The sequence below is a fragment of the Tamandua tetradactyla genome, chromosome 16, assembly GCF_023851605.1.
Source record: "Tamandua tetradactyla isolate mTamTet1 chromosome 16, mTamTet1.pri, whole genome shotgun sequence".
Classification (NCBI taxonomy): Eukaryota; Metazoa; Chordata; class Mammalia; order Pilosa; family Myrmecophagidae; genus Tamandua; species Tamandua tetradactyla.
In genome coordinates this window covers 25069424-25082766 of record NC_135342.1, presented here as the reverse complement: position 1 = coordinate 25082766, position 13343 = coordinate 25069424, and the positions used below count along the sequence as shown (strand labels likewise).

General features: G+C 50.9%; 1 protein-coding gene across 1 annotated transcript; it reads right to left on the bottom strand.

The window, feature by feature from the left end:
* Positions 1-522: 522 nt before the first annotated feature.
* Positions 523-6534, bottom strand: FBXO17 (F-box protein 17). The gene is given in 6 exon segments (XM_077131945.1): positions 523-1404; positions 2366-2501; positions 3385-3480; positions 5446-5557; positions 6184-6226; positions 6229-6534. Coding segments are annotated over 6 exon segments (879 nt in total). The 3' UTR covers positions 523-1218.
* Between the last annotated feature and the right edge of the window lie 6809 nt (positions 6535-13343).

Here is a 13343-nt window from a genome sequence, read left to right as displayed (position 1 = left end):
CTGTTCTATGTTATTAGGCAGACACAGACCTTGGTTCAATCCTGCCTCCATCACTTAATTGCCCTGTGACCTCAGGTATATTGCATCACCATTCTGGGCCTCGGTTATCTCCCCTGGAAAATGGTGCTGATGTTCATACTGGTTCTTGTGAGGTTTGAATGAGAGGATCACGTGCTTGGCCACTGCAGATTTTAAGACCTGGGAGACTTCATAGGGCTCTGGAGCCTAACTCTAGCCCAAGTCCCACATCCTCTGCTTACTGGCCTTGTAAGCTTGGGCAAGTTTTCCTCCTGGATTAAATGTCATTGGTACTGGTGCTTGCCTGAGAGCTACTAGAGGGACCCCTGAGAATTGGCAAGGGAGCCATTAATGATGTCATAGACTTGCTCATGGTTTCCTAAGCCTGACTGTTTCCTGCACAGCCTTTTGCACGCAGCCTTCTAGGGTTCCCACGATTGGAAACGCCCCCAAGCCTATTTAGGATCTGAGCTAGGAGCACAGAAGCTCAAATTGCCCATCACCTCACATTTAGCACCGATTTTATTGAGCTGGTTTGTTGGCTGTGCCCAGCTATGGGGAGCTTTCCTTTCTGGTAGATTTTGCACCAGGAGTCTGTGTACAAGAGGGCTTGAGTGCTGAGAAAAGGGCTGAGCAGGAGGTGAGGGTGGTTCAGCAGAGAAATGCAGGGGACCAGGCCTCTGAGGAAATCTGATAGAACCAGTACCAGCTGGGCCCAGACGGGCTGAAGGTGCTGATAGGATGATGCTGGCAGTCCTTGAACAGGGAACACAGGTTACACTGCCCTCTAGCTGAATTTTAGGTACCCCAGCACAAAGGCCAGGATTTCCTCTTAGGCCTTTGCTCGTCTCACTGTCCTGACTGATTCTCTTTGTTCCCTCCCAGCAATTGGCTTACTCCAGAAATGTGCAGGCAAGATTCCTTGTGCCTGGACTTGGCAGCCTCTTCCCCTCTTATAAACCTTGGCTTGGCCCTTGTTTCTTGACTACCAACTGACAGTCATGAGAGAAAACACTTTGTGGGCAAACAACTGCCTCTGGGTTAGTCTTTGAGGTGCCCACCTGGAGAGCCGAGGAAGCCCTCTTGAGAGAGGGCGAGGAGATCTCTGGCTTGTGATCCCTGGTTGGTCACCATGCTGAAGCAGCAGCAAGTGGGGGTTCATGGAAGGCATACCCAGAACAGGCTAGATGGGACAATCCCCTACCCCACTGAGCCCAGATATCCTGTGGTTCCCAGCCACAAAGCCCTGGATTGGTGGTGGCATCCAGCAGGCTGGTCAGCTAGGACAGGTGGATCCTGACCTTCACACTGGAGTGTGTCTCTTCCGTACTGCTCAAAAGATACATAGCGGATGCTCTTGCCAAAGTTGGTGAAGATGTGGGAGACCTGCGGAGGAAAGGAAAGGTTTTGGGTGAGGGTCTGGATGGCCCTCCCTCTCTTCTCTGTCCTCTCAACAGAAACTTCATCAAGGACTGCATCTGCACCAAGCCCTGCTCTAGGCACTGGGGTACAGCAGTGAAGACAGCCCTGTTGGAGCCAACATGCTAGTAGGGTTCCCAGATGCTGCCCAGGATCACTGGGGTCAGGGGCACAGTGCATCCTGTGAGGAGACGGGAGGCCCACTTAGAAGGTGACATTTGAGTAGAGATCTGTAATACAGCTATGCAAAGGCCTTGAGGTGGGAGGGTGCCTGGAGCAGGTAAGTGAGGGGAAGAGAAGTAGGAAGTGGAGTCAGGGAGGTAATGGGTAGATCCTGCAGGTCTTTGGGCCACAGGAAGACTTGGTCTTTTCTTTCCAGATGGAACCACAGGAGGGCCATGAGAAGGGAGAGTCATGATCTGACCCCCTTTTCAGTGGAATCTTTCTGGATGCTGTGTGTGGGGAGGGATGAGGGCAGGAGCAGGAAAACCATCTAAGGTTACTTGAGGGCCTGATATGCAAAGACATCACAGGTCCAGGAGGCATCCTGGCCTTGAATCAGGCCCTGCATGGCCTAGTGGGGCTTTGGGCCCATCACTTAACTGGCCGGTGCCTCAGTCTCTTCAGCTTTGGGTTGGGGATGGGGCCAGGATTTTGGTTCACTGCTGCAATCCCAGCATCTAGAGCAGTGCGTGGCACACAGTAGGTGCTCAATAAATGTTCAACAACTAGGCTATTGTAGAAATGAAATGAATTAATGTGTAAAAGTCTTGGAACAAGGCTTAGGGTTTAGTAAGGAATTGTTAGCTGTTATAGGATATCCAGCAGAGATGAAAGCTGATGAGGGAAAGTGAGCAGAATGAGAACCTGGGGAGGGGGGTTGTCTCTGAGCAGGTGGAGGGTGATCAGGAGGGCAGTTGGGACCCACCTGGCGGCAGCCCCTCTCAGTCCACTGAAGGACTGGGTTGGGTGAGGCAGAGAACTTGACCACTTCATTTCTGTCCATGTCCAGGAGGCGCACCCTGAGCAGGTAGATGCATCTGCAGTTCTCTCGGGCACCCCACCTGCCAGGAGGCAGTGAGCCTTCATGCTCTCATCACCACCCAGCTCTCTGGGTGGAGGTGGGGGTAGACTGAGGGTTGGGCCTTCCTGCATCTAGATGAGGTCACACGTATCCACACCACAGCCAAGGAGGCCCCAGCCGGGGGCCCTCTGGGGGGAGGAGTAACTGTTCCTGGGGTGGAGCCAAAACCTGAGGGAGGAGCCTGGATCCTCCGTGGGTGGATTCTTGAGGCTTTGGGCTACCACATGTGGGAGAAGCAGCATGGTGAGAGGAACCAGTACCAAGGGGAGGAGCCAGTGTTCAAGAAGGGACTAGATTCTCTGGGGAGGAGTCAGAGCTTGGGTGCTCTGGAGAGGAGCCTGAAGGGTGCAGGCATCTAGCTGTTCTGGGGAGAGGACTTGTGATCTCAGGGAGGAACCAGAGACCTAGGGAGAAGCCTGGATGCTCTGGGGAGGAACCTGCGTATTCTGGGAAAGAGAGCTCATTGTAAGCCCACAGGCAGTGAAGCCAGCAACACCCCTTTTGCAGCAGTGCCCAGGGCACAGTGAGTGCTCCTAGCCCTTCTGGGGATGATGGGGGTGGGGAGGGGCACGCCTTAGTTCAGACCAAGCCAAACCTGTCTGTAAGGTTATGTCATCAACTCCCTATCCTGCTGGGAAGCCGTTAGAGAGGAGCACAGAGTGGGGGCTCTGGGCTCACTGAGGCTCTGCCCTTCGTTGCCTCTGCAGCTCTGAGAGACTCACTTCTCAGTCTTATCTGTGTAGGGAGCCAATAACATCAGCAACTCCATGGAGTTGTGGTGGGCTTGAAATGAGTCCTGTTGGCCAAACAGCAGCGTCTGCAGTTAGTACTGGGGGTGGTGCAGGTTGCCACTCGCCACTCACCAGTCGGCTATGCAGATCTCGATCTGGGCACTGTCCAGCAGCTCCTGCCACAGCCCCTCCATCACCAGGTCCACAAGCTGCCTCTTAAAGCACCAGCTGGGAATAGTGGGGGTTGGGGTAGACAGTGCTGAGGCTGCCATCACACAACTTCACATAGCTACCCTTTGTCATTTATTCAAGTCACAGCCAAGAAACCACCTTCTCCAGGAAGCTTCCCCCGGCAACCCTCCACTCAGGGTTTGCTCTGCAAGATGTGAAGATGTATGATGGGTTGGACACCTCCCGTTTGCCTCTCAGATGCCCTCCACCATTCTCCATCCTGCTCAAAATATGAGTAAAACACAGGCCCACCCACTAGATGTCTGAGCAGGGAATTATGGGGCCTTCTAAAGTATGTGGGCCCGAGGTTTAAGTCGTTCTGATCGAATGGCCTGGTCTCTCACCAGGTTGGGTCAGCCATTGGGAAGCTCCAGCAGGAGATGGAAGGGAGGGAAGAATACAGTACTTACACACTGGCTCCCTTCCATGGGGCCATTGTAGGACTGCCATGTCCCAGCTCTACCATCACCCTCTTCTCACAGCCCTGTCTTCATGTTTCAGTAACTGCTTCCTCCTTTGCCCCTTTCAGGCCCAGGGGTAGCAGGGTCCCTTCTCCCCAGTCTTGCCAGGCAGGCATCTCTTTGGTCTGATACACCTCCATAAACAGTCCCTTTCTCCTAATTTGGACATGCTATCTCTCCTGCTGGGACTGTGATCAAAACATCTAACAAAGTCATAATGACAAGAACAGTGTAGTGTCAGTGGAAGTACAGATAAATTGAGGATGGAATAGAACAGAGGGCTCAGAGAACAGACCTCGGTATGTATGGGAATGTCATAAATGATAAAGGTGTTACACCATTCCATGGAATGGATGGATTCTTTAGAAATGGTGTTGGGAAAATTGTCTTAATAAATGGAGGAAAATAAAATTGAATTACTACCTAATAACACTTCCGAATGTGGATTAAGGGCCTAATTGTGAAAGATAAATTTATGAGGTTACTAAATGAAAGAATATAAGAAAATATTGGAAAAAAATATTGTTTGATCTATGGTGGGGAAGGGCTTTTAAAACAAAACTTCAAAAACAAACTCTAAAGCAAAAGAAAATAATTTGATCACATTAAAAATGAAAGATTTTTACCCAACAAAGAATACCATGGTCACAGTTAATTCAGATGGCAAAAAAGGAAATTTCTGCAATATCAAGAAAGGAGAAGGGACTGAGGTGTAGACTATATAAGGTATTCTTAACATGTCATTAAGAAAAAGACATCAACCCTAACAGACACTATGAACAGTTTTCAAAAGAGGAATTTTACAAAACAGGAAATCTCCAAAAAGCTAACAAGCTTAATTATTAGTAAATAGAAAAATGCAAATCAAAACAAGATACTGCTTCATCCCTAATATACTGCAGCTACTAGAAAGATAATGTTGCATTGGGATGGCTGTCTGTTGGGGGAAGGAACAAGGAGATCACTATGGGGAATGAGGATATCAGTCCGCCAATCAAATTGTCTTGGTGTCTTAACGGCATTTATCGTAATCAGAAGCTTTGGAGCCAGACTACTTGGGTCCGGGCTTCACTGTTTACTAAATATTGGGTACTCTCCAGGGGTAATAATACTAACTGACTCACAGGGTTGTTGTGAGAGTTATATATAAAGGATTCGGAAGAGTATCTGGCATAGAGTAAGTCCTATACATGTTTATTGTGCTGTTGCCATTATTATTTTTATTTTACTGTTAACGTCCTTAATGCCTCTCCCCAACTCTACATCTAAAATGTAAATGAAAACAGAGCGAGGTCATGGTCTTTCTGATTCTTCCTTGTATCTCTGGCATATAAAACAGTGCCTGGTACCTGGCAAGCCCTCAACAACTTTTTGTTGACTGAATGAATGAAGGAAGGAGCGGGGGAGAGTGTGAAGGTGGGTGAGGGTGAGAATGAGGACGGTAGGGTAGGGTCGACTTCCCATCTCAGGTCCCTTGCCCTAGGGTTGAAGGGCCACTCACTCGAAGGAAGTCACGAAGCAGGTCTGGGAAGGAGCCCCCGGCACCAGTGTTACGTTCTTTTCCACGGCCCAGCCATTCCCACCGTGCTCCACCTCCCAGCCTCTGAAGCCCTCTGTGGGATACAGTAGGGTTGACCAGAAGGGATTCGCCCAGCAGCGCGAACCTGCCCCGCCCCTGTGCTGCCTCGCCGCCCCTCCCCGAGGCCGTGTCTACTCCAGGTCTGTCCCTCAGCGGCCTGGACTCCCGGTCCCATCCACTACCCGGTCACTCAGTCCCGTTCACCCACTCAGCTTGCCCCCGGCGCTGCCCATCGGCTCACACTCATCCACCTCGCCCCCTCCTTTCACCACGCCTCCTGGTTCCTCCTGCCCTGACCCCGCCCGCCAGCTCGCTCAGGTCCCACCAAGCACGGGCTCTCAAAGCCGTCCCCGGAACCACTCCCTTGGCCGAGCCCACGTGGGGCGGAGCTACCTCCCGCTCGGCGCATCGCCAGCCGCGGCCCCGCCCTCGGCCCGGCCTACTCTGCCTCGCCCACGCGTTCCGTCTCTCCTACTCCGCCCACAACCACTGCCTCCTCCTACTCGCCGAGGCTCTCCTTGTAGCTCCGCCCATGCTCGCCCGGGCATCTCCCACTCAAGTTTCTCAAACTCTTCTTTCCTCTACAAGTCTCCTGGCTCCTCCTGTCTTATCCCCGCCCCCATCCTGGCCCCGCCCAGGCCCCGCCCGTCCGGCACCCACGCTCGCCGCAGGAGTTGTAGATGAGGTTGCGGCCGAGGGGCATATGCGCAGACAGTAGCGCGCCAGGGCACAGAGCGGGAGCCCCTCTTCATCCTCGCTGCTGGGCGGGCAGCGCTGGGCCACCGCGTAGAGTGCGCGGCCCACGGCGCTGCGGTCGCGGGCCAGCTGCAGCAGCCACACGGTGGGCCCGTCCACCACGTCGCGCCAGGCGCGGCACACTGGGCGGCAGCGAGTCACCAACGCCTGCGGCGGCACGTGGCTCAGCACCTGCACAAGCAGCTCTGCGGGCAGCGCGGCCAGGGCCAGAGGCGGGCCTGCGGGCCGCCGCTGCCGCGAGGGCCGGACACCCATCTCCTGTCTCTGGCGCCCTGCAGGTGGAGAGGGTCGGCGAGTCAGCACAGCCTGGCCACATTGCTTCCCAGGACACAAAGCCCCTCAGGCTCGACAAGTCCCCATCAGATCCATGGGCGGTCATCCACCCCCTGCCGCCTAGCTCCACAGGAAAGAGTGGGGTCAGCTAGTCCCAGCCACTCTCCATCTTGTCCTCAGGGGCAAAAGACCCGTGGCCTGGCCATGACCCCAGTCGGGCCACCCACCAGGGCTTTCACTTCCCGAGAGGGCAGCAGTGTCAGCCTCTTGTGCAGAGGCGTGCAGAACTACCCACGAGAAAAACTCAGAGGAGGAAGGCACCTCTCCACCTGACCCAACTCCCATCTTCAGCATCATCTTGATTCCTCAATCTCTGAGCATTCTCTCAGCCTTCTGGCTCTAACCTGAACCCGGCTCTGTCCTGAGGGCGCGCCTTCTCCTGGCCCTTCCAAGTGGGTAGATCTGGCTCCTCCGTGCTGCTGCAGACCATTCTCCCTCCACCTTCCCCACCCCCCAGCAGGGGATCTCATGATCTCAGAGTGGACACTTCACCGCTGACTCTGGCACTGTGCCTCTCTTTTCCAAACACTCCACTCCCAGCTCCCTGCAGTCCCATATCCTTGTCTGTTTCCTATCCAGGTGTGATTCTTCAACCTCCCCAGCTCCTCTGCCTCCTCTCCTTTGGTGATCCTGTCCTCTTCCCAAGCCCTTCCTCCCAGGTCACATCTAGACCTTATCTCCATAACCGCAGCCTCCTTTAAATCTCCACTTCAGGCCTCTTACTCTTCCCCCAGCACCTACAGTCTTTTCAGCTTACTCCCTCCAGTACGCCCGACCCCACACTCTCTCATCCTTTTTTCCCTACTTCCTTTTCACTGCTTCTCACCCCCTCGTGTCTTCCTTACTTCCCTACCCAACTTATATTATGAGTGTAATCATTATAAACACTCTTGACCTATCAGTCTCAATACCCAGCCCCCTTTGGCTTCTTCCTGCACTGACCCTGGCTAAATGCAGCCCTCCTCCTACTCCGAGCCAGTACCCACATGGCCCAGCATGGCTGGAAGACAACACACAAGATGGCTGGCTTCCCACTTTGGGTTTGTGAGTGCGCCCCTCAAGCAGGTCCCTAATGATGCCTGGCAATCATATCACAACTATTTTCTTTTGGCTCGTCTTCCACTTGGGAAGACTGGTCATTGTCAACATTTTTATTTGAGAAAACAGAATTTAACATGGCATTTTTCTTTGCTCTAATGGCAGCAGCACATAAATCATACATCACTCATCCCCTGATACATAGAGAGGTGGCCAGCTGTGTCTGAAGTAGTCATTCTTTAAGGATCACAACCGGGCAGTGTTGCTTTTCTGCGGAATAGCCTGCTCCATAGTTATTGAAGATTTACCCAAGCTTTCCAGCTCGGTGTCATAATCTCTGTCACAGTTTATAACCATTTCCTTGCCTGCTTGCTCTTTTCTCTTCTGCACAACTGTTTCACACCTTTCCCCCTCTCCCCTAACCCCTAACCCATCCTTCTGCTCTCCACTGTCATCTGATGACCTTGCTTCTAATTTTGCAGGGAAAGTACAAGCCCCTGTCTGCCACCACCAGTTAACTTTCTCACCGTGACAGTCCCGTCTGTGTCAGCGCCCGCTGGTGCCCTGCTCCACCCCTTCCCAGGCCAGGCCTCCTAATCCTCCCTTCTCTTCACCGTGCCGTCACATCCCCTTCTGTGCAGGATTGTACCCATTAGCCCCCACTCAGTGCCATTCGTCCCATCTTAAAACAAACCCTTGATCCCACCTCCCCTTCCAGCTGCAACCGATTTCTTTGCTCCTCTTTCGAGTAAAACTCCTCCTAAAAGTTGTCTGCACTTGTTACCTCCATATGTTCTTTCTATTCTCTCTTAAACCTTCTCTAATTAGGCTTTGCCCTCCCACCTCCAATGTCAGGGTCACCGATGATCTCTGTGGTGCTAAGCCAGTGGCCACTGCTCAGTCCTCACCTGGCTTGACCTGCCGGCAGGAGCCCCACTGCAGGCTACTCCCTCCTCACTTGGCCTCCAGGGCATAACAGCCCTCAGGACTCCACCGGTCTCCTCAGCACCTCTGGGTCATGCTCCCCGCTGGCTCTCCCTCCTCCCTCTGGCCTTGCCCTGTCAGAGCTAGGGCTCCGGACCTCCTCTCTTCTCTGTCAACACTCCCTGCCTTGGAGAGCTCACGCAGCCTCATCGCCTCTCCCCTGAGCCTCGCGGCAGCCCCTCACTACTTCCTGCTCCCGCCTGCCTCACCCCTATTTTCCAGTCCCCACCCCCCTGGAGCCTGTGAACCCCTGAGTTGAGTCATGGGCCTCCCTGGCTCAGAGCCCCAAGGCGGCTCCATCTCACTTGGGATAAAGGGCAGAGCCCTCCCTATGGCCCACAGAATCTGCCCCTGTCCCCTCCCTGTGCTCGTCTCCCACTGCTCTCCCTCTGGGTCACCCTGCCCAGGGACACTGGCCTCAGGGCCTTTACCCTGCAATTTGCTCCCTGCCACTTCCCTACCTCCTTTAGGTCTCTGCTCAAATGTCAGCTTTGCCCTGAGGCCATCTCTGGCCCCTTATTTTTAGTTTCAGAGCCTTCCCATCACCCACATTCTCCTCCCTCCCTTTTCCCTACTTTATAGTTTTCTAAAGCTCTTAGCGCCCACACCCAAAATGTCTGTAATTCACTTATTTATTTTCTTTAGTGTCTCTCTCCCTAGTTACATCGTAATCTCCATAAGAGCCGAGATTAGTGTATATGTGTGTGTGTGTGTTTGGCATACTGCTGTATCTCAGAGGGCATCATTGCCCAAGATATAGTAAGTGTCCAATAAATAGATGTTATGTGGACTAATGAATGAACATCGCATCAGAAACCCAGTTCACAGATGAGAAAACTGATGCAAAATGAGGTGAAATACCTTTATTTAACAAGAACTCAGCGGCTAGCTCAAGACTTAGTGAGACACTCGTTTCCTTCCATTATGAGAGACAGAGTAGCCTGGCAATTAAACTCTAGTTCTAACCCCAGCTTTGCTATGGGCTAATTATATGACAAAGGCAAGTCATTTAATGCCTCCGTGCCTTAGTTTCCTCTTCTGAACATGGGGATGATGATGGTACCTACTTCAGAGGGTTTTTGTGAGGAGTAAATGAGTTAATATTTGTAAAGCAATTAAGAAAAGCCCCTGGTGTCTAGTAAGTAAGAATGATATTCATTTAATATTAAACACTGAATTATGTTAGTTGCTATTATTACTACACGACATATAAAGGGGACTAGCAAGTATTTAGCTGTGATATTTTCTTTTGGTGACATTTATTGGGCCCTTATTAAGCCACCGTGCTGAGCACTTAAACTGGATCAGCTCATTGAATCCCATCATCTCGTTTAATGGGCAAAATCATTCTTTGAGGTTGCCCTGGGTTACGAGGATTCAATGATCTAATGTTTATTATGTGCATGCACCCAGCAAGTACTCAATTCATGACAGCTCTTCTTATTTTTAAATAATTTGAAGTTCTTTTTAAAAGAGGAAATAAGCCTGTGCAGGGCAAGTCGGCAGTGGATGTGGCAAAAATGTCGACACTCCTTCACTCCCAGTGCAGAGTGATAGAGACAGGCTTGGAAGGCCCCCCTGTTTTGCTACTCCTGGGGCAGGTTTTTATTGCATTAAAAGGTCCCATAATTGGCTGGGACATGGTGGCTCAGCAGTCAGAGTGCTTGCCTGCCATACCGGAGACCTGGGTTCGATTCCCAGTGCCTGCCCATGCAAAAAGAAAAAAAAAAAAAAAGAAGTCCCGTGATTCAGCAGTGGGCCTGGTGGGGACACAAGACTCACCGCTGCCTGGTTCTGTGGGTCGTGGGTCTGCTTTTCCAGGGAACATGTCGGTCGGTCTCTGGCCAGTGTGGGGACCTCTGGAGCTGGGGGGAGCCCCTCACACCAGAGAAGGCCACCAGAATTCACCAAGAAGCCAGGACCTTAAAAAGATGTGCCATATGAGCTCTCAGTCTACACCACGCTTGTTTGGGGTGTTGTGCTGAGGGCCAAGAAGTCCCTTGTACCCACCGCGTCCTGTGGCTGGTCGCCACCTCTGGCTGGTTGGTATGGCTGAAGTGCACATGGAGAGTGCATTGGGGGCCAGGGTGGAGTTTATATGGATGTCAGGGCGACTGAGGGATGCTCCTGGCAGGATGCCAAGGCAGACTGTCCCCAAATGGCTGTGATAACATCTCCTGTCTCACATGCTATCATAACATCTCCTGTCTCACATGCTGGTCCAGGACCCCTTCCTGTCTCCTGGCACTGGACTGAAAGGGTATGCCTCAACTTTCCCGGCACTGCAGGAGTGGCTCCACTTTGGGGATTCCGGGACTGGGTCATTGTGCTGGTTTGAAAGGATGTCTGTACCCTAGAAAAGCCATGTTTTAATCAAAATCCCATTTTGTAAAGGCAGAATAATCCCTATTCAATACTATATGCTTGAACCTGTAATTCAAGATTCCAGATCATCTCCCTGGAAATGTAACTCAATCAAGAGTGGTTGTTAAACTGGATTAGGTGGAGACGTGTCTCCACCCATTTGGGTGGGTCTTGTTTAGTTTACTAGAATGCTATAAAAGAGGAAATATTTTGGAGGAGAGAGATTTCTGAGAGAGCAGAGAATGACATAGCCACGAGAAGGAGAGAATCTACCAGCCAGTGACCTTTGGAGGTGAAGAAGGAAAACACCTCTGGGGAAGCTTCATGAAACAGGAAGCCAGGAGAGAAAGCTAGCAGATGACACCGTGTTCACCATGTGCCTTTCCACTTGAGAGAGAAACCCTAAACTTCATTGGCCTTCTTGAACCAAGGTATCTTTCCCTGGATGGATGCTTTTGACTGGACATTTCTATAGACTTGTTTTAAATGGGACATTTTCTTGGCCTTAGAATTATAAACTAGCAACTTATTAAATCCCCCTTTTAAGAAGCCATTCCGTTCCTGGTATATTGCATTCCGGCAGCTAGCAAACTAGAACAGTCATAAAGGGAACACAGCCCCTGCTGGCCTCTCTCCTGGGACTGTGTCTTTGCAGCCCTGCATGGTGTGCTGCTGAATAGTTAACAACCAGATCTCAAGGGAAAGGCGGGGAGGGGGTGGAGTCCTGGTGTATGGCATTTGCTTACTTCCTGGTGCAAATCCACCCACCTTGGCTGGTTTCAAGCTACCAGTGTAAAGCCCCTGAACTGGGGTGCTGGGAAGAGATGTGCACAATCGACTCCCACGAGCCGGTGTGATCCAGCACCCGCACACCACCTGAGAAATCCGGCCCATCCCCCTCCCCGGGGTCATCACGCTGGAGAGCCCGCATGGAGAGCCCCTGTAAAGATGGGTCGACATGCCTGAGGAGCCCCCGCTGCTTTGAGTCTCCTCATCCCAGCTGCTACGCATGGGAGTGAATAAGCCTTCAGATGATCCTGCTTGCAACTGCAAGCAGATCCATAATGACCCCAGATCCATAAATGATAATAGCGAGATGAGGGTCATTATTTTAAGACACTCTGTTTTGAGCGGTGTGTCATGCAGCACCAGCTAAATGGAATAAAGCTTAGTGACCTGCCCTGCCGGGACAGTTACCACCAGCAGAGAACTGTCCTGTCCCCCGTGCCAGGTGGGATCCCGCTGAGAAACCCTGGGGCTCTGACACGGCAGTGATGAGTTCAAATCCTGACTCTGCTTCCTTCCTATCTGTGCGATTTGGGGCAAAAAGCATTCCTCTACTCTGTGCCTAGTAATTGTAATTCAGGAGTACCATGACTTTTAGTCTTCTTCAATCTATGCTTTTTAAAAAGTGTTGAAATACTGGTATTTTTGTTGGTGTCATAGCTTTATTTGCTCTCACTTAAAAATCTAGAATCTGAATTGGTGATCAGTGCCTCAGCAATTCATTTCGTGATTCTGCCAAGAGAATACCAGGTACTAACATTTCAAGCCAGGGAATGTGATTAATGCCACTGAACTGTATGCTTGAAAGTGGTTACAATGGGAAGTTTTATGTTGTATATATGTCACCACAATAAAAAAATGATAAGAGTAAGTGAATATTTAAAACTGGGGAGAAATGTAGACCCATTTAGAACATGCTTTTTTTTTTTAAACCTCTCTAATTATCAAGAAGATGAAGAAAATGACAACTCACAAGGCAAAGCTGCCGTTGTCAAAATAACCCTTAAGCTGGTCAAAGACTTCCTCACCAAGTGAAATATGTTCAGATTGATATAATTTCAACTTGCCCATTGACAATTGATGAAATTAAAGATGACAAACTAGAAAAAAAAAAGTTTGCTACTTGTTCTAGTTTGCTGGCTAACGGAATGCAATATACCAGAAACGGAGTGGCTTTTAAAAGGAGGAATTTAATGAGTTGCTAGTTTACAGTTCTAAGGCCGAGAAAATGTCCCAATTAAAGCAAGTCTATAGAAATGCCCAATCTAAGGCATCCGTCCAGGGAAAGATACCTTGGTTCAAGAAGGCCAATGAAGTTCAGGGTTTCTCTCTCAAGTGAGAAGGCACATGGGGAACACAGCGTCATCTGCTAGCTTTCTCTCCTGGCTTCCGGTTTCATGAAGCTCCTCGGGAGGCATTTTCCTTCTTCATCTGCAAAAGTTGCTGGCTGGTAGACTCTCTGCTTCGTGGTGCTGCAGCATTCTCTGCTCTCTCTAAATCTCCCATTCTCCAAAATGTTTCCTCTTTTATAGGACTCCAATAAACTAATCAAGACCCAC